The sequence below is a fragment of the Podarcis melisellensis genome (genome assembly GCF_964234715.1).
Source record: "Podarcis melisellensis genome assembly, chromosome: 8".
Lineage (NCBI taxonomy): Eukaryota > Metazoa > Chordata > Lepidosauria > Squamata > Lacertidae > Podarcis > Podarcis melisellensis.
The window spans coordinates 3,212,414-3,240,394 of record NC_138540.1 but is presented as its reverse complement, the minus strand read 5'-3'; the positions used below and the strand labels follow the sequence as shown (position 1 = coordinate 3,240,394).

Here is a 27,981-nt window from a genome sequence, read left to right as displayed (position 1 = left end):
ACACTTCCCAGAATCCACTCGGAGCGAGCAGGCGGGTCCCTTTGGCCGGAGTGACGGCCCTTCTCCCTAATCGCCTGAGGCGGGCGCTCGGCGCCGCCCTATCAGCGCGCAGGATGAGGCGCCCGGCGAGCCGCGCTCCGCGGCGAGAAAGCGCTGCTGGCTCAGTTGTGGTGCGGACGGAGCATCACATGGGAGCTGCGGCGGGTGCGGAGCCGGGCAGGATCGGCGCTCCGGGCGATGGGTGAGCGGGCGCGCTGAGGACTAGCCACTTGCTCGGAGGAGCGAGGGACGGGGGGGGGGACGGAGGGGAGGGGCGGCTTGGACCCCCTGCGCTGATTTCAAGTCTTGTTTGCGTTTAGGAGCCTCTGCCGGAGGGGAGACTTCCGATCGGGCTGGAGGTGGGAAAACTTTGGGTGTTTATCGTGGGGAGGACGCGCGTTCTCCCTCCTCGGAGATCCATTATAACAGTTGTTCCCGGAGAGTTGTTTCTAGCGAGTGTAGGTTGCAATAAAACGAAGCCGCTTCCTTTCTTGGACCCGCTTGGGAGAATTCTCCCCAATCCCGTTTATCCGCGAAGACCCGACTTTTACCCCGTCGCCTTCCCTGGGGGGGTGGAAAGCGAGGAAGGGGCTGGTCTTCTTCTTCGGGATGCCTTGTTTTCAGCTGTGTCCGCTTTGGGGCGGGGGGGGGGGTCCAAGCGATGCGCGACTGTTGTTGTTTTTCTGCCTGGGGAAGCATCGGACCGGGCTCTGGGCAAATCCTCTTTCCCGTTTTGCGCGGCTCAGCAGAGAATAATTGGCGGCGATTAAGTTGCAAAAGTCCCTGAGTTTGCATTTCTGAGCAGGTGGAGGAAAGAACAGAGGGCGGGAGGCGGGGGGGGGGGAGCGCGGTCTGCCAAGCCAGCCAGTTTGCTGCTTGGAAATCGTCTTAGTTTGCTGTTAAAACAAAACAAGCTCCCCCCCCCGCTCCCCCCGCTTGGTATTCGGAACATGGGGCATGCCAACTCCGTCCACGTGACTGGATCCTTAAAAAAAGAAATCCAGCATAAACTTTGTCTGAAGTTTTCTTGCGTGTTTTCCCAGTACTTATTAGGAGATTTCCACCTACCGCCCCCCCCCCCCGCGGATTTTTAAAAGTCCTTCTTGGACTTTCTGGTAATTTTGATTTCAGTTCTCTTCTCCCCCCCCCCCCCTTCCAATTTAGTCAATTTCAGCACTGCCTTCTCATATTTGGTCATTCCTTTTCCTGTTGTGGTTTTTAATCTCTTGCTCTTCTCAGCAAATTTATTGTGTCAGCTGTGAGCAAAAGCCCCCGCCCCCCCCCGCATTCCCAGAAGAGGCCTCCCCCTCCCACCACACTGCCAATCTCAGTCCCTAAAGAGTTAAAAGAATATGCGCTATATTGAATGAAGCGTGTGCCCGCAGCCCGGGGTGTATTGTACACTGTGTCATTTCCTGAAAGTGGCTTGATCTACATTCTTTGAAGATGCTAACGGCTTTCGGCTGCTGCTTCCGCGTCAGCCCAGAAATGTTTTTCTAGGTTGTTGACCTTTCTCATTTTCCCAAGAACATTTTTTTTCACTGAATGAATAGCGCTTCTGCTTGTGGAAGGACTGAGCCGGCAGCAGTCTCCTTTCTTTCATCGGCTGTTTGGCGTACCTGGGGGTGGAAGACATTGTTGACCCTGTGAGAAAGAGGGACGCAAATCACTGCAAAATAAAACTGCATCCTGGCATCATTGGCAAAGCAGGAGCTGAGCAGGAGCCAGGGAATTTGAAATGCCAGTGGCGCCTCCGCTCTTCCAGTTCAGAATGGTGTTGCAGTCGTGGAGTGGGGGGTCCTTTAAGAAATCACCCTCCTTCACATGGACACACACTCCACTTCCTTTAGGCCAGATGCTGTTGAACTTTTCACTCCCATCACTCCCAGCCGGCTTCTCCAGTGGTCAGAGGCAACTGGAAGTGTGGGCTCTGGCAAAACATCTGGAAGGCCAGCGGTTCCCCATCCCCATTTTCAAGTCTCACATCCATCCATTCCAAATCCTGCACTGAGAAGAACTGAATTCTGCAGCCTGTATAAAATCCCACAAGTGGAGTGCATTGGCGGATCTTCTCTCTTACTTTTGCATAATTTTATTCTAGCGTTTTTTGCTTTTTGTTTCTCATTGACATAATCTGTTTTTCCCGGGAGGGACAAATGCTCTGAAGTCCCACCTCCTACCACTGAAAATATTCCTCTGAGAAGTCGGAAGCAGTTGTCCGCATGCTTTCAAGGATATTTCTGCACCTCGAGAGCTGGGGGGGGGGGCACTTTTATTTCTTTTTTAAAAAGGGAGTGTGCTGATGGTTTCTGGACCCACTACCACTTTCTTTGTTTTGTTTTTTGTGGTCCTGTGGAATCACGTCTCTCTCCTGGCTCTGGGCATATTATGGGCCACACAGGTGTGGACGCTTGGGACCAGCCTACATGTTATGCAGGAGATCCACAACTGGCTCTCCTGATGTTCTCTGATCTTACACATGATATATAAGGAACAGCCCACACATAGAATGAGGTCATTTGTTGGTGATGCTGAGAGATCAATGTGCTTCACGGGAAATTCCCTCTGGAGATGGAGTGGCCTGCTGGTCTTCTGCCTTCTCAGGCCGCGTGTCACAATGCCGCTGAGATGAAATGCAGGCTGACAGTCTTGTTGCTTCACTTGCTTACCAGCGAAACAGTGATTAATGCTGCTTTCTTAAAAACTATAGGTGGGAGGCCAGATAAGATTGTGAAAGGGGCGTTGTTCGTGGTAGAGATGCGGAAGTCCCAGGTTCAGTCCCCAAAAGCATCTCCAGGTAGGGCTGGGGGGAAAGATCCTTGCTGTGCCTGACACCCTGGAGAGCAGCTGCTGGTCAGTGTGGACAATACTGGGCTAGATGGACCAGTTGTCCAATTCAGTCCAAGTCAGCTACATATGTTTCCAGGGTGGGACAGGGGTCTATATTCTGGAGCAGGGCTGAGGAACCCATGGCCTTCCACACATTTCTGGGCTCCCAATGCTCATCAGCCCCAGTTAGCCTGCTCAGTGGTGAACTGGAGTCGAACAAACTATCTCAAGGGTTGTCACATGGAAGATGGAGCAAGCTTGTTTTCTTCTGCTCTGGAGGGGAGGATTCAAACCAGTGGCTTCAAATTACAAGAAAGGAGATTCCGACTAAACACCAGGAAGAACCTTCTGACAGCGGAACGGTCTCCCTCGGAAGATGGTAGGCTCTCCACCATTGGAGGTTTTAAGCGGAGGTTGGATAGCCGTCGGTCATGAATTCCTGTATTGCCAGAGGTTGGACTAGATGATCCTCAGAGTCCCTTCCACCTCTACGATTCTGTGATTCTGTGGAGGGCTACAGATTCCCACCCCTGCTCTACAGAATGGCTTAGGCAGAGACCACCCCTCCTTCCTGCCCCTCCAACTCTGAGAACAACAATGAGCTCATAGCCTTTAAGCTGTGTCTGATTTCTATGATTCACCCTGAAGTTTTGAAACTGATCTGTGGTTCTTCTCTTTAACTGTATTTTTTTTAAACTTACTGGCACTGACAATCTTATTTCCCCATTTCATTCCCTGATGTTTTGTCATTGTGTTTGAGGTTTTTATTGCTGGGTTGTTGTTTTTAAGTTGCTTTCTCTGGAAAGAGGCTTCAAATAGCAGCTCTGAAATGGCTGTTCTGAGATTTCTCCTTGGGCAACTGCCTTTATAAGATTTGCCATGGCTGGATCAGGCCAAAGGTCCATTGAACCCATCATTCTGTTTCTTACTCAGCCAACCTGATGCCTCTGGGAGGCCCATCAGCAGGGCCTCAATGTTGTTGGTCCCTGGCATCTGGCAGCCAAAGGTAGAGTAGCCCTGAAGATGGAGGTTCCATTAGTCTTTGTCATTATGAGCCATTGAATTGGTCACCATGGGTTGTATCCAATTAAGTTCTACTCAGAGTATGCCTATTGAAAAGAACAAACCCAAGTTAGATATGTCTGTCAACTTCAGTGGGTCTACTCTGAGTAGGACTAGCATTGGTTACAACCCTAAGTGTATTCCACTTTTTATACAAGTCTTGTGACTTGTGGCAGAGAGTTCCATAATTAACCTGCCATTGTTCGACGAAGTAATTAATTCCCCTTCAGTCTTTCTGGAAGGGAGGACACCATCCTGGCACCCCCCCCCATGGCATTGTTTTACTTCCTTATTCTGTTTCCTCATCTCTGAAATGGGTTTGAGGCTATACCCCACTTGGGGCCTGCACTGGGATGGGGCGGCACATCACTCCGAAAGCCTTAAATCTGCCCCAGATGGAAGGACAAATAATTGGGTTGAGGTCAGCACATTCCTCTCGCTCTCTTTGTCTCTCTCTCTGCTGAGGTTACAGACTGTGGAGCTGGTGTGCGCCCCTCTCCCATCCATGCGTCAATTCCACAACTGTGGATGGAAAACAATTGTTTTTATTTAAGCCACACAGAGTCCCGCAAGCAGCTGTTTTGTATGGTGGGGGCCAGGAGGGAATTAAAAAAACAGGTGTTTTTAGGACTGTCAAAGGAAACTGAAATGCCGAGCTGTGGCTTCAGATTGAAAACCATTTTAGGTGGGGGGAGTTGGGCAGAAAGACCAGTTCCCTCTACTTCTCTTCCAGTTCACATGAGGGGTGGCTTTCTGCAGGCAAAGGCTTTGCTATTCCCACTTGCACGGATGTTGCTCTCTTGGCTTTGCAAGAGCTTGGAGTGGCCAGTCTCATGAACAGGTGGCAATGGTGGTGGCAGAAGCAGCCAAGTCACCTCTTCCCCCCCCCCCAAACCCTCAAATGGTGGCAAGGGGGTTCAGGTGACTTTTCTAGATAAATCATTTTGGAGGTAGCGGGTGGAAGAAAACCAGCTGTTTTGGCTTTCGTTCCCAATACCAACCAAGCATTGTTAGATAGCAACCCTCTAACCCCCCTCCAAACCAGACTATTTTTTCTGAAGTGAATGAAGGGCATTTGTCTGGAGGGGGGTGCAGAGGAGAGAAATGGGACCATCCTGTGTTGTTTCCTCCATCCTGCTAAGCCTTCAACTCTGCTTCCAATTTAACTTGTTTGGGTTTCATGGGTATTTTACTCCCCCTGTCCCTTCCCCAAACCCACCCACATTCTTCATAAAAGATGTTCACCTTGGCACTGAGTTTGGGGGGGGTTACCAGTGCCACCTCCCCATGCCTCCTTTAATTCCTTGTGAAAGCTTAAAGGGGGGGGGGGCTAAGCTGGTTTCTCCCTCCCCACCCTTTCCTTTTTTTCTTTTTTTGTTTCCCAAAGTTGTCATCATGTCCAGTAATCCTCTCAGAAGCTGGACTTGTTTTGGCTGCCGTGGGCTATGATCTCATTTCCAGAGAACATTCAACTGGAAGGCTTCCCCCTCCTTTTTATAATTCTCTGCCCCCCCCCCGCCTCATTGTACAGTATGTGAGTGTTTGGGGTGAGCTCACTGACTCCTGCAGGGGGTCTGAGAGGGAGGGAAACATGCAAACTCTTTTAGCAAACACGAGCTGGAAATGGATGAGGGGGCAGAGGACTGGAAAGGGCTGAAAACTCTGTTTTCCTTCTGTTTTCCTCCAGAGCCAGAGCGAGCAGCCTGCCGCCTCTTCCTCTGCTCCTGGGTTTGGAGTCTTTGTGTGCCCAAAGTACTTTTTGTTGATATTTTAGAAAGCTATTGCAGTGTCATGTGCTGGGAGCCCAGTCACTGAAGCGGATTAAAGTTTTCCAAAACGGAGAAGGTTCTTACATAGATGACCACAGGTCAGCAGAGGCAAAGGAGAAAGGGCTTACAGCAAATGTGGATACAGCATACATAAAAATAAAACATGGAATAGGTAAAGGTAAAGGTACCCCTGCCCGTACGGGCCAGTCTTGACAGACTCTGGGGTTGTGCGCCCATCTCACTTAAGAGGCCAGGGGCCAGCGCTGTCCGGAGACACTTCCGGGTCACGTGGCCAGCGTGACAAAGCTGCATCTGGCGAGCCAGAGCCGCACACGGAAACGCCGTTTACCTTCCCGCTGGTAAGCGGTCCCTATTTATCTACTTGCACCCGGAGGTGCTTTCGAACTGCTAGGTTGGCAGGCGCTGGGACCGAGCAGCGGGAGCGCACCCCGCCGCAGGGATTCGAACCGCCAACCTTTCGATCGGCAAGTCCTAGGCACTGAGGCTTTAACCCACAGAAGAGGCTACATTTTCCAAATAAATAGAGAGCAAATAATGTAGAAAAATAAAACAGCAAAACACATCACAAAAGCCAAATCTCACAATTTGGTGTGGGGAGAGAGCTTTGCGTATTTGAATTTGGCACATTTGGGGTGATTAAAGCCTTTTGCGCCCCATTGCTAGTCTCCCCTTTGCCCCCCCCCATTGACATGGGGTGGTGAATAGTGTGCAGTTGGCTTGCAGGGAAGGGTGAAATGTTTGGGAAAGGGAGAAAAGTGGCCAGAAATATGGGGGGGGGAGTGAGGTGGATAAAACATTTGCCACCCCCAGCCTCTTCCCACCCCACCCCCACCCCGTCTGCTTTGCCTCTTTTTAGAAATGGGCCTTTTCTCCACCTTGGAGGATTGTAAATTTGTGGGCGCCCCACCTCGCTTATGTGCCCACTGTGTGCAACGCCCTCCCATCAGATGTCAAGCAGGAAAAGAACTCTATGACTTTAAGAAGAGATGTGAAGGCAGGGAAGTTTCTAATGGCTATCTTACTGTGTTTTTATTATTTTATTGGGAGCCACCCGGAGTGGCTGGGGCAACTCAGATGGGTGGCATATAAGTATCATCACCATCATCATCATCATCTCCGTGAGTTACCGTTCCTGATGACTGTATGCAAGTAGTATTTTCTAGGCCCTCCCAATAAATAAGGGCATCTCTTGGTTCTTATCTTCCGCACTTTGTCATCTTCTTCCCTGCTCTCCTTCCTACGTCACAACCTTCCACAAAAAGCCCTGATGCAGCTCTTCCAAATGATGACGGGTGCCGCTATCAGCTGGAAGAGGCTTGTTCCTGGGAAGCCACAATAACCTCCATTCTCCCTGGGATGCTCTCTGAAAGAAACACCAGTTTGGTTTTCTTGGACAGGATTCAAGTAAAGTTAAGGCTGGCCAAGGATGCGGAAGACTTCCCAAAATATTGTCAAGTGCTGCTTTGTTTTGGCTAGTGAGAGAGGATGATGGACATGTTTTGAGTGTCCAGAGTCCCTCAGAAATATTACTGCAGTAAATCCTCCAATAAGTCTGTCAGAATTGCCACTGTATGGCAGATGGAAAGCTCAGGATCACGGACTGTGGGTCACCTCAGGCCACAGAGAGAGTGTGGATCTGGTGAGATCTGAACCAGATTCTGTCCTCTGTGAATTTTATGTACCGAATGTTCTCCAGCTACTCCCTGTATGTTTAATATTCACTGAGTATTCAGTAGTTGTTTTGACATGTGGCAATATTTTGATTTCACTGTTTCTTGCTTGGCATTTGGCAGTATTTCATAGCAGACAAGAAACGGTGGTTTTGAGTGTTGGCAGGAGGTAATATTTGACTGATAACGTTCAGTGGGATTTAGCAGTTGACAGTTGATGCTTGCCAGAAACCAGACAAGATACTGATAGGTCTGAAAACACTTGAATTTTGAGGTAAAATTTCTCTCTGTTTCTGAATTTCATGTTGAATGGTGAAATTGAAGACTTGGGTGTATTCTTGAGAGCATTCTGTTGACTTTGTGGTGATAATCCTTTGGTGAATGGATAGTGGAGGACCGTAACTCATGCGTAGAGCATCATCTGCTTTGCATGCAGAAGGTCTCCGGTTCAGTCTTCAGCATCTCCCAGGTGGGGCAGGGAGTGAGTTCCACTGTCTGAAACCTGGAGAGCCACTGCCAGTCATTGTAGACAATGTGGAGCTCGAGGGATTGTTGGTCTTACTCTGTATAAGGTGCCTTCCTAAAAATTCTTTCTTAACTAGTATTTTTGAATCGTCACTTTAAATTATGTCGTTTTTGATAGTTCTTTAGTTATGTAAATTTTTGCAAGTTTTTTCTCCTGTAAACGCTTTGGTGTAAATTGAGTCATAAAAGATTCAAATAGTTGTGGACACTCATTTTACTCTTGCTCCATTTTAATCCTTTTGGCAGGAGAGGCACAGATTAACATAAAATGGTTATGCAGGCAAAAAGGTGATATTCCCTGACTTGTATGAAAGCTTCCAGAGTGAGGCTTTTCCATTTTCCCAAGTACCAGGAGAGTTGTTTTGCTGCCTGCAGCCCATCTTGGCTTCACCCTCCCTCGGCTGCCCTGTCAGGTGGAAATGGTGGCTGCATTCTGACTGCGCAAGAGGCTCCCTGCGTCTCCACATGCAAAAAAGGAGGTGGTTTTTGCCCTGAGAGTGGACTTTGGAGGGCTTGCTCGTGGCAGTTGGTTGACGAGCGTCTAGGAGGGAAGGATGTGGCTGGTGGGGGCAAGGCTCACACCCTTCAGGAAACCACCTTGAAAGCGAAAGTGGAAACTCTGTCGTCTTGCCCGTCTGCCGTATTCACACTTGCTCTTGTGTGCAATTGCACCTCCAAGCAGGAAACCATTGAGTTGCATGCGTCAAAGGAGACATCTCTTCTAAGAAAACCGCTCCAGTGGAGTCTCAGCTGGGGCCCCACCTTGGAGCCAAGCATCGCTGTCTCCTGCCCAGAATTTCTTGTCGGAGGCAGACCATGGAGGAGACATAGATTCTGGGTGCTGTTGAGGCAGAGCAGAAGGAGATGGAGACAGCTAATCCATGGGCCACGTGAGGCCTGCAGGCAGAGGTTGAGATTTAGACCACATTTGTACCACACATTTTAAGCAGTACAATACCACTTTAAATAGTCATGGTTTTCCCCAAGGGATTATGAGAGCTGTAGTTTGTTAAGGGCAATGAGGGTTTCTTCTCACAGAGCAATAGTTCTCAAAGTGGCTTCATCCCTCTTTCCTGGAGACTCTGGGAATTGTACCTCTGTGAGGAAAATAGGGGCCTCCTAGCAACTCTCAGCCCTCAGCAAATGGCACTTTCCAGGATGCTTCTGAGGAATCCATGGTGGTGTAAATTGGTAGCATAGCACTTAAATGTATGGAGTGAATGTGGCCTTATGGTGGCGAAGGAGAAAAGGCAGCAGGTGGCCAAATGGAGGTTGCTCCTCAGCGTTTTGGGCAGTGCTGTTTTGCGTCTGCTTTCAAAACACTACCAAACACTTTGTCACGTTGTGTGTGTTGTTCAGTTTCATGTCTGCTGACGGATCCCTTTTGTTTAACTGGAAATTCCAGAATCAAATCTGATTTTGCCTTCGTATGAAGCACCTCTGAACTGTGCCCCTACCCCAGAGGAACAGGTGGCGGTGGCCAGTGGGCCTATGGCAAAAAGATCCCCGCCCCATCTGCTGGCAGCCTCTCCTCTGCCTCAAAGGTCTTCAGGGGGTGTTTCCTCCTTGGTCTTCCTGAGGTGCCACTAGAAGAGTGACTAGTGGGGTGCCACAGGGTTCTGTCTTATTCAACATCATTTATCAACGACTTGGATGATGGACTCAAGGGCATCCTGATCAAATTTGCAGATGACACCAAACTGGGAGGGGTGGCTAACACCCCAGAGGACAGGATCACACTTCAAAACGACCTTGACAGATTAGAGAGCTGGGCCAAAACAAACAAGATGAATTTTAACAGGGAGAAATGTAAAGTATTGCACTTGGGCAAAAAAAAAATGAGAGGCACAAATACAAGATGGGTGACACCTGGCTTGAGAGCAGTACATGTGAAAAGGATCTAGGAGTCTTGGTTGACCACAAACTTGACATGAGCCAACAGTGTGACGCGGCAGCTAAAAAAGCCAATGCAATTCTGGGCTGCATCAATAGGAGTATAGCATCTAGATCAAGGGAAGTAATAGTGCCACTGTATTCTGCTCTGGTCAGACCTCACCTGGAGTACTGTGTCCAGTTCTGGGCACCACAGTTCAAGAAGGACACTGACGAACTGGAACGTGTCCAGAGGAGGGCAACCAAAATGGTCAAAGGCCTGGAAACGATGCCTTATGAGAAACGGCTAAGGGAGCTGGGCATGTTTAGCCTGGAGAAGAGGAGGTTAAGGGGTGATATGATAGCCATGTTCAAATATATAAAAGGATGTCACATAGAGGAGGGAGAAAGGTTGTTTTCTGCTGCTCCAGAGAAGCGGACACGGAGCAATGGATCCAAACTACAAGAAAGAAGATCCCACCTAAACATTAGGAAGAACTTCCTGACAGTGAGAGCTGTTCGACAGTGGAATTTGCTGCCAAGGAGTGTGGTGGAGTCTCCTTCTTTGGAGGTCTTTAAGCAGAGGCTTGACAACCATATGTCAGGAGTGCTCTGATGGTGTTTCCTGCTTGGCAGGGGGTTGGACTCGATGGCCCTTGTGGTCTCTTCCAACTCTTTGATTCTATGATTCTATGAGGTGGGTTTGGATATTGTGGGATTTAGGGTAGGGGTCCGTGTCACTCAAGGTCTCTTGATTTGAGGGGAATGGGACTTGGTTCTTTGTTCTTAATGGCTTCTCAACTCTTCTCCCTTTTTGCAGCACCCAGCCTTAAAGGCAAGCGGAAAAAGAAGACCATTCCCATGGCTGAGAGCGAATCCCAGAATGCTCTGGTTCTGTCCCTGGCAGAAGAGACCGCAGTGGGAAGCCCTGGCGCTGAAGAGCATCAAAACACGCCAGAGAAGCTGGAAGAAGTGGTGAGTGAAAATTGTAATAATAATTGCATCACTAAAGCCAAGAATTAAATCCTAACACATCTGTGATGATATTCTTTCAAAACCTTTAGATTTTGGCCTTTGCAAATCTCAACCAACCTTTTGCCAACCTGTAGCCCTCTAGAGCAGCCTTTCTCAACCTGTGGGTCCCCAGATGTTGTTGAACTACAACTCCCATCACCCCTAGCTAGCAAGGTCAGAGCTCAGGGATGATGGGAGTTGTAGTCCAACAATATCTGGGGACCCACAGGTTGAGAACCGCTGCTCTGGAGCCGCTGGGGCTGGGGCTGATGGGAGTGGTAATCCAAAACACCCGGAAGGCAACTTGCTGGCATTGGCATAACTCTACATTTGGATGTGTTTGTTTAATCAATGGGTGCTATGAATGGCCATGATACACTAAACATACAGCAGCCTGCAATCTAAATTTTCAACAGCAGACATGACAGAGACATGACAAGTTCTGGTGTAGCTAGTGAACAACATATTTATCCCATTCTTCCTCTAAGAATCTCTGGGCAGAATCCTATTTTATCCTTGCCTGAATCCTGGGAGAAAGATTAGTGATTGGCCCAGCGTCACCCAATGAGCTTAGCGGTTGGTTGGGGCTTTGAACTTGCCTCTTCCTGGTCTAGACTGAACACTCTTAGGCAGCACTCATGCAAGGACGAGCCTCAGCAAACCTTATGTTCACACACCTCCGGCTTGGCTGTAAGTGGGAGGTAGAAAGCCTCTGCTTCCATTCTCGATTAATCATTGTTTAGTGGTTCAACAAACCATAGATTGGAGTTTATGGTTTGGCAGGCTCCAGCCAAACCATAAACTCTAATCTATGGTTTGTTGAAACAAGCTAGTTTCATAACCTACCATTTGAAGTTGGCTTGTTTCAACAAATCATAAGTTGGATTAACCACAGTTTGTGCAGTGTTGGATATTTCAACAAACTGCAGGAAGGCATAGAAGACTTGTTTAGGCTTATCTTCATAATACTAGATGCAGCTTAACTCTGTCACACTTGCTCTAAGTTTCAGGTGTTTAGGCTTAATTTTGTTTTGGGACAAGGACTAAAATAGTAAGCAAAGGCTCTGTGGGCTTTGAAAGAATTGAGTGAGGAGGCACAATATAGAGGCTGGATTTTGACATATTGTGGAACCATGGTTTGAGCTACCCATACTTTGATCTCTCAGAAGTACAAGCATACAATGGGATAGACCTGCTATCCCATTTTCCATGTGTTCTGCACTCACATCTTGAACTGGAGCAGTGGCCCAGAATGTGGTTTGTCAGTGGTCTGTAAATTCAGACATAGCAGCGAACCCCAGTTAGCTGAATCTGGTTTGAAAATCAGGTTCAAACTATGCTTTCAGGTGCTAGTTTGTCAGTCCTAAACAAGCAACTGTTTGTGGGCAGGCTCAGGTTCAAACATCAGAGCAAACCATTCTATCATCCCAAGGCTTATTCTGTAAATGGAATAAAAGGTAAAGGACCCCTGGACGGTTAAGTCCAGTCAAAGGTGACTATGGGGTTGTGGCGCTCATCTCCCTTTCAGGCCGAGGGAGCCAGTGTTTGTCCACCAGACAGCTTTCCAGATCATATGCCCAGCAGGACTAAACCGCTTCTGGTGCAACAGAACACTGTGACAGAAACCAGAGCACACGGAAACACCGTTTATCTTCCTGCCACAGCAGTAGTACCTATTTATCTACTTGCACTGGCATGCTTTTGAACTGCTAGATTGGCAGGAGCTGGGACAGAGCAACGGGAGCTCACTCTGTTGCAGGGATTTGAACTGCTGACCTTCTGATTGGCAAGCCCAAGAGGCTCAGTGGTTTAGACCACAGCACCACCCTAGGCTTTAAATGGAATGGGGTGTACCTGTAGTACCTGCAATTTAGTGGCAATAAAGGTGGAATTGGAGCAAAGAAAAAAGAAAAGGACTTTCCAAAATTCCCAACTTGCATATGCCAGTTTAAATCTGAGATATTTCTTAGAATCTTGTCTATATTTTGTTTCAGCTTTGAATAAGATAGAGAACAAAATCTTTCCTTCTTGGGGTGTTTCAGGGTTGACTCCTCGTATATACGCAGTAAAACAAGTGGATTGCTTATCACTTCAAAATGGAAAAGTTTTGTTACAAGGGGTGCAAAATGAAAGGTTCTGTAGAATCATATAAAAATGATGGGTATTAGGACCCAGGAGCTCTAATGAAAAATCTGCACCTCAAAACAATCCTTCCAAGCATGATTGGAATCTGGATTCTTGGAGTGCCTGGTGCCGACTTGCCAGTGATGCCTTTTCTATTTCTGCCCCTACAATTCTCATGTCACGTCTTTGACAGAAACTCAGAAAGGCTGCTGGGGTCTCTGTGTGTGTGTGTTTGTGTAGATATAAAAATGATGGCAGCACCACTAGTGCCATCTACCTGGAGTCAGGCTGTGACCCATGCAGAACACTGACCTCCTGAATTAGCAAAAAGTTACGATTGGCCCAGAAATGCTGGTTTCCTTCAAATCAAAATGCGAAAATGGGGAGCCAGCCTTGGGGATGCAGGCACCTTCCCTTTCCCCTGCCCCCCCATTTCTTCCCATGTTTGCATTGACCACAGTTTTGCAATAGATCTGCAAACTGTAGTTGATTCCCACTGGAGCTGCTATCTTGACCAGGGTTTGTAAACTTCAGGTAAGATAGGAATCCTGATTAGCATCACAGTTAGCATTGGTGCAGATGTATCGGTGAACTATAGTTTAGGCTTGAAAGGGGAGGGAGAGCAAAGCATATGTTGAAGCCAACTCCCAGTTAGTTATTCCACCCCCCCCCCCAGCAAACTGGCAGCTTCATTTTCGGAGTGCTTCTCTGATTGCTTGTCGTGGGTCTGGCTACTGAACTCTCTTTTGATTTTTTTGACCTGTTTATGGAGTGACTTGGAAGTTGAATTGAGTTGATAGAGAGCTGGTTTAGAGGATCATATCTTGGCTTAAAACCCTGCAATCGTACTATGGGTTGCTGACTCACTGAGTTGGTTTGGGTTACCATTACTTTGGTTTCACAAGCCAAGAAATGAGCACACATTTTGCCCTTCATGCAAGTTGTGTTTAAAGCAGGAAATATTTTATTGACCATAGTTTACTGTTTCATAGAAACACGGAAACGATGGGTTGCCAGCTTTGGAACAAGCCAGGATCTTAAATCAAGGGCGGGTAGCCTTTAGTTTCCTAGTTTGGATGAAATAGGAAACTATAGTTCATTAGCGACTTCCTGGTTAAAATTATGGCTCATGCAAAGGGTGGGAGGCAGCAACTGCATGCTAATATCTTAGCTTCTCAACCCAAAATACAGTGGTGCCCCGCAAGACGAATGCCTCGCAAGACGAAAAACCCGCAAGACGAAAGGGTTTTTCGGTTTTTGCGACGCTTCGCTAGACGATTTTCCCTATGGGCTTGCATCGCAAGACGAAAGCCCATAGGGAAATCTCGGGGACCTTTTTTTAAATGCTGGCGGTGGGGAGCAAAGCCTTTTCCCCCCCTCCGGACTTCAGAAGAGGTCCAGGAAGGCCGGCGGGGGCGAAAGGCTTTGCTCCCCACCGCCAGCATTTTAAAAGCGGTCCGGGATAGCAGGGAAGCGCTTCCCGCTATCCCGGATGGCTTTTGAAGGCAGGCAGGGGGGGCAAAGACTTTTGCCCCCCGCCCGCCTTGGGAAGAGGTCCTGGACCTCTTCCGAAGGCGGGCGGGGGGCAAAAGTCTTTGCTCCCCCCGCCTGCCTTTCCGGGAGAGCGGGAAGGCCTGCCTTTCCGGGAGAGCGAGAAAGCCTCCCCCCGCCGCCCGGCATCGGAACGATGTCCCGAAGCCCGGCGGCGGGGCCGCGAAGCCTGGGCGCGCTGGCAACTCTCCGCAAGGAGCGCTCCCGCTGCTTGCGGAGAGGTCCGCGAAGCCTGTCCTGGACCTCTTCTGAAGGCAGGCGGGGGGCAAAAGTCTTTGTCCCCCCTGCCTGCCTTCCCAGGGGCTTTTAAATCGCCCCGGACAGCGGAGAAGTCCTCCGCTGTCCCGGGCGATTTTAAAATGCCGCCCGCCAGAAGAGGTCGGGGGAAGGCGGTTTCCATAGGAACGCATTAATTGATTTTCAATGCATTCCTATGGAAAACCGTGCATCGCAAGACGAAAAACTCGCAAGACGAAGAGACTTGCGGAACGAATTAATTTCGTCTTGCGAGGCACCACTGTATAATAGTTCAAAGCAACTTGGAGTCTGCAACCCCTAGTAAGTTTGGGGGTTCATCCACTTCTCTCTCTTCACCACCCCCACTCTCCACCATGGCACATAGACTCTTCAGTGTTGGCAGTTGAGTAGCTCACTTTTGCCTAGGTTTGTGGGCAGGGTTTAAACAAGAAATGGAGGAGAACGTCAAAATTTCGAAACCAGAGGGTTTAGCGTCAAAAGAGAGAAACTGAAAATGCAAGTGTCGTGTATGTTGGGGAGAAGAAACCTGTGTGAACTTCTGAAATGAGCTCTCTGTTGCTAAGAAGTAGTTGGGTGGTGGTGAGGTATCCTTTTCTTCCCCTTCAATCTCTGAAAATAATTTTTGCACAAAATACTTTGTGCAGAATTTGGACCACTTTGGAATGGGACAGATGAGGGCTGAGCTTTTATAGTTCAGCACTCCTAGAAAGGCATTGCAGAATATGGGTCCATCTCTCTCATCACACTTGCATATTGCCTTCCATTCATGAACATGACTCTCCTGCTTTATCCTCACAACAATCCTGTGAGGGAGGTTAGGTGTTGTGTGTGTGTGTGTGTGTGTGTGTGTGTGAGAGAGAGAGAGAGAGAGAGAGAGAGAGAGACAGAGAGAGACAGAGACAGAGAGAGACAGAGAGACAGACAGACAGACAGACTTAGGGCTACCCAGTGAATTTCATCCATGAGTAGTTTCGTCCTCTACATGACCTGGAGTGCAATGGTGCACAATGCCAGGTAAAGTAAGGCTGGAGAAGGACAATAATTTTACAAGAGTGTAAAGTAAGGATAGTTCAGGGATATTTGCCACACACAAACACAAACACGTTTCTTTTGTTCTGCCACAATCGCCAGTCCAACAGGTTTTGGAAACTATATGAATGCCCGCAACACCTGTTTGACTGGATATGATGGTGGAATGAATGCGCACACTGTAGGGAGAAGTATGCTTGTATCATGTTACCTGCAATATTGGGCGAGGGGGGGGGGAGTGGCCCGTGCAAAGATACAGTGTTCTGTCTTCAGCTTGAATGCCGGCAACCCTTCCTAAATTTCACAATCTCTGCAGACTTGTAGACTCTAAATTTCATTCAGGCAGGACCTAGGTAGCCCTGCAGCCACCACTTGTGTGTGTGTGGGGGGGGAGAGCATTTTGCAAACACCGTCAGCTTGGCTCTCTGTCCAGTTCAAAATTAGATTCATTTGAAAAAAGAAGCAGCCCCATAAATAGCCCCACAGCTAAAATAACATGTCTATCGTGAGCGGGGAAAAGAATAGAAAGGAGCAGACATGTTGAGTGCCGAGCAGCTGCCTTGACCAAAAATAGCAACAAGTTTTATAACTCCGGAAAATTTAGAACAAAAAACCAAGAAAACAAAACGCAAGAAACGTTTTTTGAGCCGAGGGCGGGAGGGTGTGTGAGAGTGAGAATTTGTGCTGTTCTGTTTTCCTGGAAACAGTCCCTTGTGTTCTCACACATCCCAGCACTCTGACCAAGTTGGCAGCCTGCCCGATCCCAGGCATATAATACCCTCGACATCTCTCTCTCTCTCTCTCTCTCTCTCTCTCTCTCTCTCTCTCTCTAAGCTGAACAAGCTGGCGACTCTTCGGAGCTAATAAATTGCCTCCGACCACAAAAACAGCTCTTGATGGGATTGAACAGCCGCGCTTTGTGTGCGGAAAGTGGGGCGGGGGAAAGGAGACTGATCCAATCTGTGTAAGCATTCTGGCATTTCCATGGCACACGCCGTAGCTCTGCCTTGCAAGCAGAAGGTTTGTTTAAAGAAAAATTCTGTGGCTATTTCTCACCCCCCCCTTGTTTAAAAATCCTGGAGGTGTCCTAGAAACCCGACAATAAAAACAGTATCGGAATAACACCAGCACTGTGGCTGAGCTTGACAGTACATCTGACCTCTTTAGTAAGCTGACCTCAAGCAGACCTGGAAAGCTGTTTCCATTTCACTCTGCATTTAATTGGCATTTTATGCAAGCTAGTAAGGGAGCACAGCTGGGTCCTTTTTATATACAGGTGTTTATTTAGTCGGAGTGGTTTTAAGTGCATTCTAAATCTTCCTATGTTTTATTGTTTCCCCTCTTTTTGTAAGCTACCTTGAGAGGGTTTATGCCCTGAAGGATAGGGCAGGTGTCAAGTAAAGACCTTGTTTCAGCTGAGAATGGGGATTTAGCAGGCTTCCTCTTTCCCTCCCCCCCCCCCCCAAGCCACCTTGCAGCTTTACTTGTTTGTGGCACCATGTTTTGGGCCACGGAGGTGCTTCCCACAATCTGCACAGCCACTAATTTTTGTTCTTTTTGCCCAGCTTTGAAGTCTGTGATCTTGGAACATCAGGAGCTGCCTCCTACTGAAGGGGACAGCTGTTCCATTTAGCTCAGTGTGGACCTGACTGGCAGCCGCTCTCTGGATTTCATGCAAGGCAAGGGTCTTTTCCCAGCAGCCCTACCTGGAGAGGCTGGGGGCCTTTTGCGTGTAAAGCAAGTTGCCCCCTCCCTCCCTCCCTCAGGAGGCAAGATAGTCTGCGTGCGCTGGAGGTGGCACGAGAAGGGAGCGCTGCTTGTGGACTTCCTCCAGCTTCTGCTGCAGTCCTTTCTGCTCTCTCTGGGGAAAACAGACTCCTTGTTATTCCCTTCCCTGCTAAGTGAGTCCGGGGTTGCAGGTCACGAGTTCCAGAGCTCTGGCTTATGCAGCTGTTCAAAACCAAAACAGAGTCCCATCTGTTTTCTGTTTCTTCAAGAGCAAATGATTTTGGCCCCATAAGAAGACACTCCCCCCCCGCCTGCTTTTTTAAATTAGAAACTGGTTTAAAGTATACACATCAAAATCACAATAAGCTGGGAATGGAAATCCAGGCAACCTTGGGGCTGCATTTTGAGCCCTCATCTGGGGGCCAAGGGTTGTGCTGTCCAACAGTTAGAGCAGTCTTTACCAATCTGGGGCCTTCCAGATGTTTTAGACTACAGCTCTCATCTGCCTTTGCTGGCTGGGGCTGATGGGAGCTGTACTCCAAAATGCTTAGAGGGCATCAGCTTGGCAAAGGCTGGCTTAGAGAAAGGTTACCAGACGTCCCCAGATTTACAAATCATCCCCCTGGCAAAATCCATCTATTTAGTAGGAAGTTGAAAAGTGTCCCCGAATTCACTGAAAAAAATCTGGTAACCTTAACTTAGAGGCAGGCCGGGCCAAGACAGAGTCACTCAGCAGATGAAATTCTGTACAACTAAAGAGCAGCATATAGTATTATTTTTGCATGATGATCTTTGAGGATTTCTAAGAGCTGAACACTTCTCTCTCCAGGTCGGCCCCTGAAACCCTGCAGAGCTGAGGCCAGTCAGTGCTGTGCAGAAACCTGTATTTCCCCTGTGAAAATAAACTTCCGTTTTCCTCTTTCGTTCCCAGGGCTCTGTAGAATTCTGTTGGGCACGGGGTCTTGCTCTTTCTCTGTCATAGACCACATTCACACCATGCAGCTATAGCACTGTGATGCCCCTCTGAACATGTTCTCCTCATCGAGATCCCATTCCCAGGCTGCCTTAACAATCTGTCGCTCTTCCCAGGGAACTCTGGGAATTGTCGCTCTGTGAGGGGAATCAGCGTCTCCTAACAATTCTCAGCAACCTTAACAAACTTAACAAAACACCCAGAATTCTGTGGGTGAAGCTATAATTGTTTGCAGCGGTATCATAGTCAGGGGTGGCCAGCCCTGTTTTGCTGCCTGAGGCGAAATGGGAAGGTGCTGACACCCCCCACCCCACAGCCTCACTTTCTGGGCTTACATGACAGTGGTGGGTGGGGTGCCTGTGGGGACACCTCCCCGAAGGATTCTGCCACCTGAGGAGGGCTGCTTCCCTCTGCCTTGTGGGCAGGATGGTCCTGATCATAGTGCTTTCAATGTATGGTGTGAATGTGGCCGTTGTGAGGTGGTCAAGGGTTGGTGTAGGTGTGTGCTATCTTTCCAGTGAACATTTCTCTAGATATCTGCAGCCTCCCCAGCTGCTCACACTTCCTGACTGAACAAGCCACGTGGGAGGGGTTCCCTCCTGATGCTTCCCTGCATGGGCACCCGGGAAGGCTTCAGAGCACAGACCACTTATGAGGTGATTTGTGGAATGAAGAAAGGACCCTCCTGCTGCCTCAGAAGTAAACTAAACATGCCAAAAGGCTTGCACCCAAGTCATAAAAAGGCCATCAATACTGTTCCCCCATTAGTAATTTCCAAGATCAATTCCTTTTCTCATGAATGGATGGCAAATGGTTTTTTGGAAGGGGAGCGGAACGTGAAATATTTCTTCGGCACAGCATGTGCACCACCTTGAGGTCCTTGGAGAAAAGGGGGAGCATAAGTGTAATAATGGTTAAAAATACAACAAAAAGAATCACCATCTTGGACATCTGCTGGGATGTATTTTCACTTCAGCTCTCTGGGTCTTGGCTGGTCTTGTGCTCCTCCTGCTCCTCCTTGATTTCTCCATTGCTTAGATTTGTGTGTCGTCCTCACACCTCAGGGGTCTCCTGAAAGCAAGCCAGATGGGGCTTTGGAAGCGGGTGAGAAGAGCCCAGCAGAGGACTCTGGAGATGAGCAGATGCCCAGCAGCGAGAAGGAAGAGGAGCAGGCCTTCCTTGTCAGCCTATACAAGTTCATGAAGGACCGCCACACGCCCATCGAGAGGGTGCCTCACCTCGGCTTCAAGCAGAGTACGTCCCTTGCCCTCCATTTTGGTTTCCCTCAGGTCCCCATTTTCCGGTGTCAAATTCAGTTCTCCACATTTCTGCAGATATTTCCATAATTTTATCTTACCTAAAAAAAAGTACAGTATGTATTATTTATTCCGATTCTTCTGGTGCCCCAGGAAGGTCCAAGGAGCCCTCAGCCACTGGAATTTGGACCTAGTCCCTCCGAAGATGGAGGAGTGGCAAATGGTAACATCATGTACTGGTTCTAAAAAATAAAATTAAAGAATCAGGCGTGGTGGAGGTTTAAGCCTTTCCACTCCAGCCTTGATCTTGGTCACCCCCCACTTCCCCATGTGTCAGTGATCATTAAAAAACCCCAAAATCTCCTCATATTGGTTCCTGTGCTAATTGCTCTGTGTGTGGTGTTTTTTTGTTTTTTAACCTGAGGTCATGGCTCTGGAGGGAAAGCTTAACCCCCCTCCCCTGCCCCTTGCCTCATTTTTTAAAAAGGCCATGTAATAAGTGATCAGGCCCTTTCAAGCACAACTTTGCAGCCATGAGGACTAGAGACTTGCCTAAATGAAACCTTTGATCTTCAGGAAGGAGGTTTTCTGCACTTCTAAGGAACTGCAGTCTCTTGTTATCTCTTGCTATGCTGATTCCTGGACGTGTTTCTTCTTCCTCTAGTTAACCTGTTTAAGATCTACAAAGTTGTGGAAAAGCTGGGAGCCTACGAACTGGTAAGAAGAAATTATAAATCTATCTATCATCTTTCTATCTATCGTTTTAATTCTATCAATGTTTTGCTGTATTTTAATGATTGGTTTTTAAAATGATTTTAGCAGTTGTTTTTATCTGTAAGCTGCCTTGAGTTTGACAAGGAAATAGCCATGGTATAAATAAATTTATAATTATTATTGATGCAAGTCCTAGTCCAAAACCTCAGGAGGGTGGCAGATTAGCTAAGGCTGCCTTGAATGCTTTATTTGTGTTCCACTAAATGTACCCATAGCAGCAAGCAACAGAACATAAACAACACTATTTTCATATTGGTTTACAGTGGTACCTCGGTTTAAGAACAGCCCTGTTTATGAACTATTCGGTATATGAACTCTGCAAAACCGGAAGTAGTGTTTCGGTTTGCAAACTTTACCTCAGTCTACAAATGGAATCTGAACGGTGGAAGGGCACCGGCAGCGGGAGGCCTCATTAGGGAAAGTGTGCCTCGGTTTAAGAATGGATTAGGTTTAGGAACGGACTTCCGGAATGGATTAAGTTCATAAACCGAGGTACCACTGTATTATAGCCATACAATATACCATACAAATATAACAGCCACCAGTTTCTATAAGCAGTAAGAAAGGACATACTACAACTAACACTGTTGCCATGAAAGTATTATTCCAGTTTTTTGGTGAGATGGGGACATAACTGGCCACTGACAGCCTGTTTGATACCTTTTAAGTTTGTCCCAAATCTCCAGTGATCTAAAATGGCCCATTGATTGATTGATTGACTTGCCTGATTGATTTAAAGCAAAGCAATTGATTGATTGATTTGAGCAAAGGGTGCTCAAAGCAGCTCATGACAGGCATCTCCTGTTACCAAAATACATTGGCAAGGTGGAGAAAAAGTAGTTTATGAAAACATATCAGTGAATCAATGATGTTATTGATGCTCACAGCTGTGTGAAGAGCAAGGCGGGGGGGAGGCCAGCTAGCTCTGGTGGGCAAAAGCGGACTCTTAAGCCCAGCATAGGAGTTGGGTGTGAGGCAGTGGTGATCAGAGGAGTTCCATTTTCAGCAAACACAAATAAAAACATTGCGAAACAAACCCTCACCTCAAGCAAGGTAACAGCTGCAGCACACATTTAACACACTATCATACCACTTTAAATAGTCATGGAATCCCCCCAGAGAATCATGGGAAACGTCGCTTGCTAAGGGTGCTAAAATTCCCAGAGTTCCCCGGGAAGAGGGATTCATTGTTCAACCATTCTGGGAACGGCATCTCTGTGAGGGGAATTGTGGTCAGTTCAAGAAGGACACTGACAAACTGGAACGTGTCCAGAGGAGGGCAACCAAAATGGTCAAAGGCCTGGAAACGATGCCTTATGAGGAACGGCTAAGGGAGCTGGGCATGTTTAGCCTGGAGAAGAGGAGGTTAAGGGGTGATATGATAGCCATGTTCAAATATATAAAAGGATGTCACATAGAGGAGGGAGAAAGGTTGTTTTCTGCTGCTCCAGAGAAGCGGACACGGAGCAATGGATCCAAACTACAAGAAAGAAGATTCCACCTAAACATTAGGAAGAACTTCCTGACAGTAAGAGCTGTTCAACAGTGGAATTTGCTGCCAAGGAGTGTGGTGGAGTCTCCTTCTTTGGAGGTCTTTAAGCAGAGGCTTGACAACCATATGTCAGGAGTGCTCTGATGGTGTTTCCTGCTTGGCAGGGGGTTGGACTCGATGGCCCTTGTGGTCTCTTCCAACTCTATGATTCTATGATTCTATGTCTCCCAACAGCACCCTTAGCAAACTGCATTTCCTGGGAAGCCATGACTGTTTAAAGTGGTGTGGTACTGCTTTAAGTGCATAGTGCAGGTGGGCGCTAGTGAAATGCCGCTCCAGTTGTTGCTGCTGCTGTAATTTAGGGCAACCTCATTATTGCAAACTACATTTTGAATCCTGAAGCTGGGAGAGGCTAAGAAGAAGCTGCCTGCCGGATCAGACCAAATGCTCATTGAGCCCAGCTTCATGTAGCCTGTGGTCACAGTGGCTGAGCCCACAAGCAGGACTGGAGGGCAGGAGCACTCTCAAAATTGTGTTCCCCAGCAACAGGCATTCTCCTTACCCCCATCCTGCCAAGGGATGCTTTATCTTTTCTTGTGAATGGTGAGTGTTTGTGTGTTCGTAATACCGACTTGCTCTCCCCCCCTTTCACTCGATTGCTTCCCATTGTAGGTCACTGGGAGGCGTCTTTGGAAGAACGTGTATGACATGTTGGGGGGCAGCCCAGGGAGCACCAGCGCTGCTACTTGCACACGGAGGCATTATGAGAGGTATTGGACTGCTGCTGCTCCTCTTTTCACTAGCCTTGGCCATCCTGGCACCCTCCAGATGTTGCTGGACTGCGCTGGCTGGGTCTGGAGGGGCCAGGAGCTGCATGACCTACCTGCTCCTGCAAGAAAGAGACCTGCCCAGGAGGCACAAACAGGGCCAGGGTCAGGTTCTCTCCAGATGTGGAGGGACTCCAATTCCTGCCGGCCTCATCCGGCACGGCTGGGTGTTGTAGTCCAGCCATAACATCTGGAGGACCCCACTTCAGCTCCCCGGGCAAGACAGTGGATCTAAATCTCTTGGATTTTGCACTTGAACTGAACTGCAAATAAATAAGCAAAGCCTTCGGTAAAATACATTTATAAGTAAGAGATCTATCAACCACAACTTTAGTTTCATGCTCTTTTAATTTTTTGGACTATTTTGCTTCTGGTGTGTTTCAGTAATAGGGAAGGAAAAGGTCACTTTCTGTTCCTTTCTAAGTATCTATGCCAGTTCCTTCTAAGAATAAAAAACCTCTGGTTTAATAAACAGAACTATTTTGCACTTCCTTCGGTATCTCCAAAAGGTACCTCATGGTGATGTGATGGCTTTTATTTAAATGTGACTCACCTGGGGCATAGCATGGGGGGGGGGGGCTTCTGGGGCAACTGTCCTGGGCACATGGGGGGGGGGTGCGGCTCATGCCGCCCTCCCTGGGCCAGCCCTGCACGGGTGTCGCTCCGGCGACTCGTGTCACTTTGGTGGCAGGGGCTGGCCAGGCGCAGGGGGCTCCTTCGCTCTCCGCTTGCAGCCCCCTGGTGAGGGTGCATACTTCCTCCCTGGACAGGCTGTGAGCATGCTCCACTGCTGTAACTAACTGCTAAATTTAAAGCCATTTATGGCTCTGCAGTAAAGTATCTGTAGTCAAAGCTTGTAACTTGGGCTTATCAATGCTTTAGTATGTTTTGCTCCATATATATAATTTTGGCAAGGAATAGCTTAGTGGAGAAAGGCAGGTAATTATTCTAAAACTGAGCTTTCACTGGCAACTTTGGGCTGGAGAAGCTGCCTGTGTATTTCAAACACACTTTCACAACCATGAGGACTAGACGCTTTCTTTAAAGTTTTAACACAACAGCTGAGATTCTTAGGCGTCAAAAATCTGCTGCGTTTGGCAGAACCTGTAGAAAATTTTGCATGTGTGGATTGGCTGTGGGGCTGAGGAACCTCAGTAGCGGGTGTGGCCAGCCGGCCGATGGCCTCTCACCGCCCCGCCATGTCATGATGTTCTTTTCCTTGGCTTGCACCCGCTTCTCAGGCTGGTCCTCCCGTACGTCCGGCACCTGAAAGGCGAAGACGACAAACCCCTGCCCCCTGCCAAGCCCCGGAAGCAGTACAAGGTGTCCAGAGAGCCAAAGGGGGCCAAAGGGAGTGGGCCTGTGGAGAAGAAGAGGGCCAGGAAGGAGAAGCTGAGGGACCAGGTAAAGCTCTCCCAGAGCTGCTGGGGTTCGGGTGCCAAAACATTGGGGCAGTGTAATTTGGGGAGACCTTATGCCTCCCGCCCCCTCGTCTGTTTCTGGGCTAATAAATACAGTCATACTTCGGGCTACAGACACTTCAGGCTTCGTGTTTTCAGGTTGCACACTCTGCCAAACCTGGAAGTACCGGAACAGGTTACTTCCGGGTTTCGGCGTTAGTGCATGCGCAGAAGTGCCAAATCATGACCCGCGCGTGTGCAGACGCGGCGCTGCAGGTTGCGAACGTGCCTTCCACACGGATCACATTTGCAACCTGAGCGTCCACTGTGCCACCAATCCCTTTGGCTTGGAACATTTTTGGAGCTTGACTGCCCTCTAGCGGTCAGTCAGGAACAACCACCTTCATCTGATTTGCTTTGCCTGTTAATTCTCCTCAGGTGTCAAAGGTCAGGATAAATTGGCTTGTGTACTTGCCTAGCACCTGACCATAGCTGTCAACTTTTCCCTTTTCTTGTGAGGAATCCTATTCGGAATAAGGGAATTTCCCTTAAAAAAAGGGAAACGTTGACAGCTGACACCTCATAGGATTTCTGGGGTGGTTTGGAGGAAATGGCCTTGTGGGTCAGAGGTGCTGTCACTGGTCTAGGAGGCTGAGCAGGAAGATTTGCAGATGTGGGGGTGGAGGAGCAGGATTGGCAGGGCTGGCAGCAATGGCCTTTGGCTTGGAAACTGGTAAATGTTAGAAGCATGTAGCACAGTTGGCTGGAACCTTGTGGGCCTCTCGATGTTGCTGAACTACAGCTCCCATAAACCCCTGCAAGGAGTGATGGTGGTCAGGAATGATGGGAGTTGTGGTTCAGCACCATCTAGAGGGCTGAAGTTTCCCCATTTCTGGTTTAGCTGGGTTGCTGTGTATTCTGCAGTGTTTGGCATTGGATCAGAACTCTGGTTCCTGATTAAAAAAATAATAATTTTAGTTTCAAGCCTTTCTTTCCCTGAAGTGAGCAGGCAGTGCCTGCTGAAATCTCAGAAGTCTGAAGATTTCCATCTGCCAAAAGGCAGGGTTTTGAGACACCATGTAGAAAACAATGTGCAAAAGCATTTTTATTTGCATCCTTTAATTCAGGCTGCAATAGGAGTTTGGGCTGATTTAGTTCATTTTCTTGTTTCAAGTGCAGAGAATGCACAGACCTGATTTTCTGAGCTGTAAAGAGAGTAGTAGTAAGGAACATTCTCTGCACCCTCTGCTGTATCTTGTGGCGTGAAAACATCAGCAGGGTGGGGGTTGGCATGCTGGCTGGGGCTGAGACAAGTTGCAGCCCAAGGCAGCCGGCTTAACTTTCCATGCACCACAGTCCATGTTATTAAGGGCACGAAGTGCAGTTCTGAACTGGCAAGCGCAGAAGGAACAGACAAGGATTCCTTGGAAGTAAAACAGCTGCAGCGACCAATTAACAGTACAGCTGTGATATTACCTGGGGCTGCACCACTATGCGCTCCATTCGCCAACCAGTGAAGGGAAACATTTCCTGTACCCCAAGTTGCCTCCCCCGTTCCTGACAGGTCCCAGTCTCCACCTGTACCGTAAATGCCTCTCTTGATTGCAGATCTTGCCAGAGAAGCCGACCCCTGATGCTGCCTCTGCCGCCAAGCCTGCCAGCGACCCCGAGCAGAGCCAACTGCAAGAGCAGCCCGAGGGGTGCCCCTCTCTTCCAAACGGGCGCGAGGCCTCCGAGAGCCAGGCCCCTGACGCCTGCCGTGGCAACTGCCATGCCCACGGCTGCTCCGAGGCCTACAAGAGGCTCTTCTCCAGCTTCTACTTCAAAGGGAACCACGGCATCATGTCTCCCTTGGCCAAGAAGAAGCTCCTGGCTCAGGTGAGCAAGGATGAGTCCCTGTATGGTCACCAGAAGCACCTCAGCCACTGCCCAGAGTACAAGAAGGGCAGGATCCGAGAGATCCCTGGCTCGGACACAGAGGCTGGTCCCAAGAATCCGCTGGCCACCAGCCTCCCCCTGAAAGAGGGGCAGACTCCAGCGCGGGAGGTGGACGGGTCCATTGGCTCAGCTGGTTCCTCTCAGCCCTTGAAAGCCAGTGAAGGGGGGTTGAAAGCGTCCCCGAGCCTCACGGAGGGCCACCTGCCTCAGAAAGCAGACGACGCTTGCTGCGGGGGCCACCCATCGCCTGGTCTACCTCTCGTCAGGGGCTACTTCCACACATCCCGAGGTGAGGTAATGAAACCCCTAAGTTGCCATCCTCTTCGAGGACCAGTGGAGTATTATGGTGGCTTTAAGAATTTCCCGGAGGTGGCAGCAGCTTCTGCCTATCAGCAGCCTGGCAGCGATGTGCTGTTGAGTCGCCTGCCTCAGAAAAAGCAGGAAGGCTCCGAGGACCAGCCAGAAGATCTCCGCCGGAAGCCGAGTCAGCCTCTGCCCTCCTGGAGAGGGGATGGTCAGCAGCAAACCTCCCCCTTCCGGGTGGGCAGCCCCGGGGGCAAGAGAGGCTCCTCCCCCTTTCCCCACGCCAAGCCCTCGTGGGTGCCCCCGGTGGCCACCCTGGCCAAGGTCAGCCCGCAAGTCCTCAAGAACGGAGGCCATTCAGTTTCTCAAGCGCAAGCCGGCAGTTTGGCTCAGAAGAAACGAGCCATGGAAGAGGAGCTGTTCCTGCAGGGCAAGAGGCTGAAGGCCGTCACCCCTTTCGTCAAGGAGGCGCAGTCCAGCAATGGGCTGGAGCGTGGCACTTCCCCAAGTGGCCAGCAGGTGGTGGCAAAGCCCAAGGCTGCTGTGCAGAGTTCAGGTTTTCCAGTTGCTCCCGTGCCTCAGGTCCAGGATATGTACAAAGGGACGATGTTGAGGCTCCCTGTGAACTTTAGCACCCCGGGGGAGCACTTGAAAGGGCAGTCGGCCTCGCTGATTCCTTCCCTGTCCATCAGTCCGTTCATTATCCCGGCCTTCCCCACCCCCTTATTAACTGCTTCCGTTCAGCCCTCTGACCTGTGCCAGCCGCTGGCCCACTACCCCACCTCTTACGACAGTCTTCTCCGCCACCGCCTCTACCCGGTTTCAACGTGGCACAGCCAGCCAGCCTACGCCTCCCCCCACGTCTCAGCCTTCCACCGGAACACCAAGCTGTAGCCCCCAGCCGGGAGCCCCCAGGGGGCGGCAAGGTTTTTGGACCAGGCACACCACAAGTTGGAATCTGCAGCTGCGCTGCGTTGCCAGCATTTGGGACTGCCCAATCTTTGAAGGCTCCTCCTTGGGAAAGCAGCAGGGATGCAACCGTCAGGACCGTGTAATTTTCGTTTTTAAACAAAAACCAAACACTTCCCCACAAAACTCTTGAACTTTGAAATGTATTTGTATCTGGTATGATATGCAAATGATGTGCGCAAAAGAACAACAACAACCATTAGGGAACAAAGCTCCTATAAAGAGAGATTTATATCTGTGGTAATGCTGGTCGCAATTCCGTTCCGATTCTTTCCTACATTATAAACACAAGTGCCTAGTCCTCAAGGTCTCTGTTTGAGCTTGGCTGCGGGGGAGGGGCTGAGGGTGGCTTCCTTTGTGCAGACAGGTGCCCTGAGCCTGCTCAGAGGGGAGGGGAGCTTACTGGCCAGCAAACGGCACTCTGTGCATGAACGGAATCCTCTCTGCCGCCTGGGAAGAATAGAATCCCAGCCAGTCAATGGAATCCATGCCCAGTTGAGGGTTTATGTTCAGTGCTGCTTTGCAAGTGCACTACACCATGGGCCTGGGAGTTGTGGA

The 27,981-nt window shown here is 49.1% G+C and overlaps 1 protein-coding gene across 1 annotated transcript; it reads left to right on the top strand.

Moving 5' to 3' along the window:
• Window positions 1-93: 93 nt before the first annotated feature.
• ARID5A (AT-rich interaction domain 5A) lies at window positions 94-27,724 on the top strand. The gene is made up of 7 exons (XM_081921310.1): window positions 94-241; window positions 10,608-10,762; window positions 19,529-19,718; window positions 20,385-20,437; window positions 22,659-22,756; window positions 24,055-24,217; window positions 25,822-27,724. Exons 1-7 carry the CDS (start codon window positions 238-240, stop codon window positions 27,346-27,348), a joined length of 2,190 nt encoding a protein of 729 aa, XP_081777436.1. The 5' UTR covers window positions 94-237; the 3' UTR covers window positions 27,349-27,724.
• The last annotated feature ends 257 nt before the right edge of the window (window positions 27,725-27,981 follow it).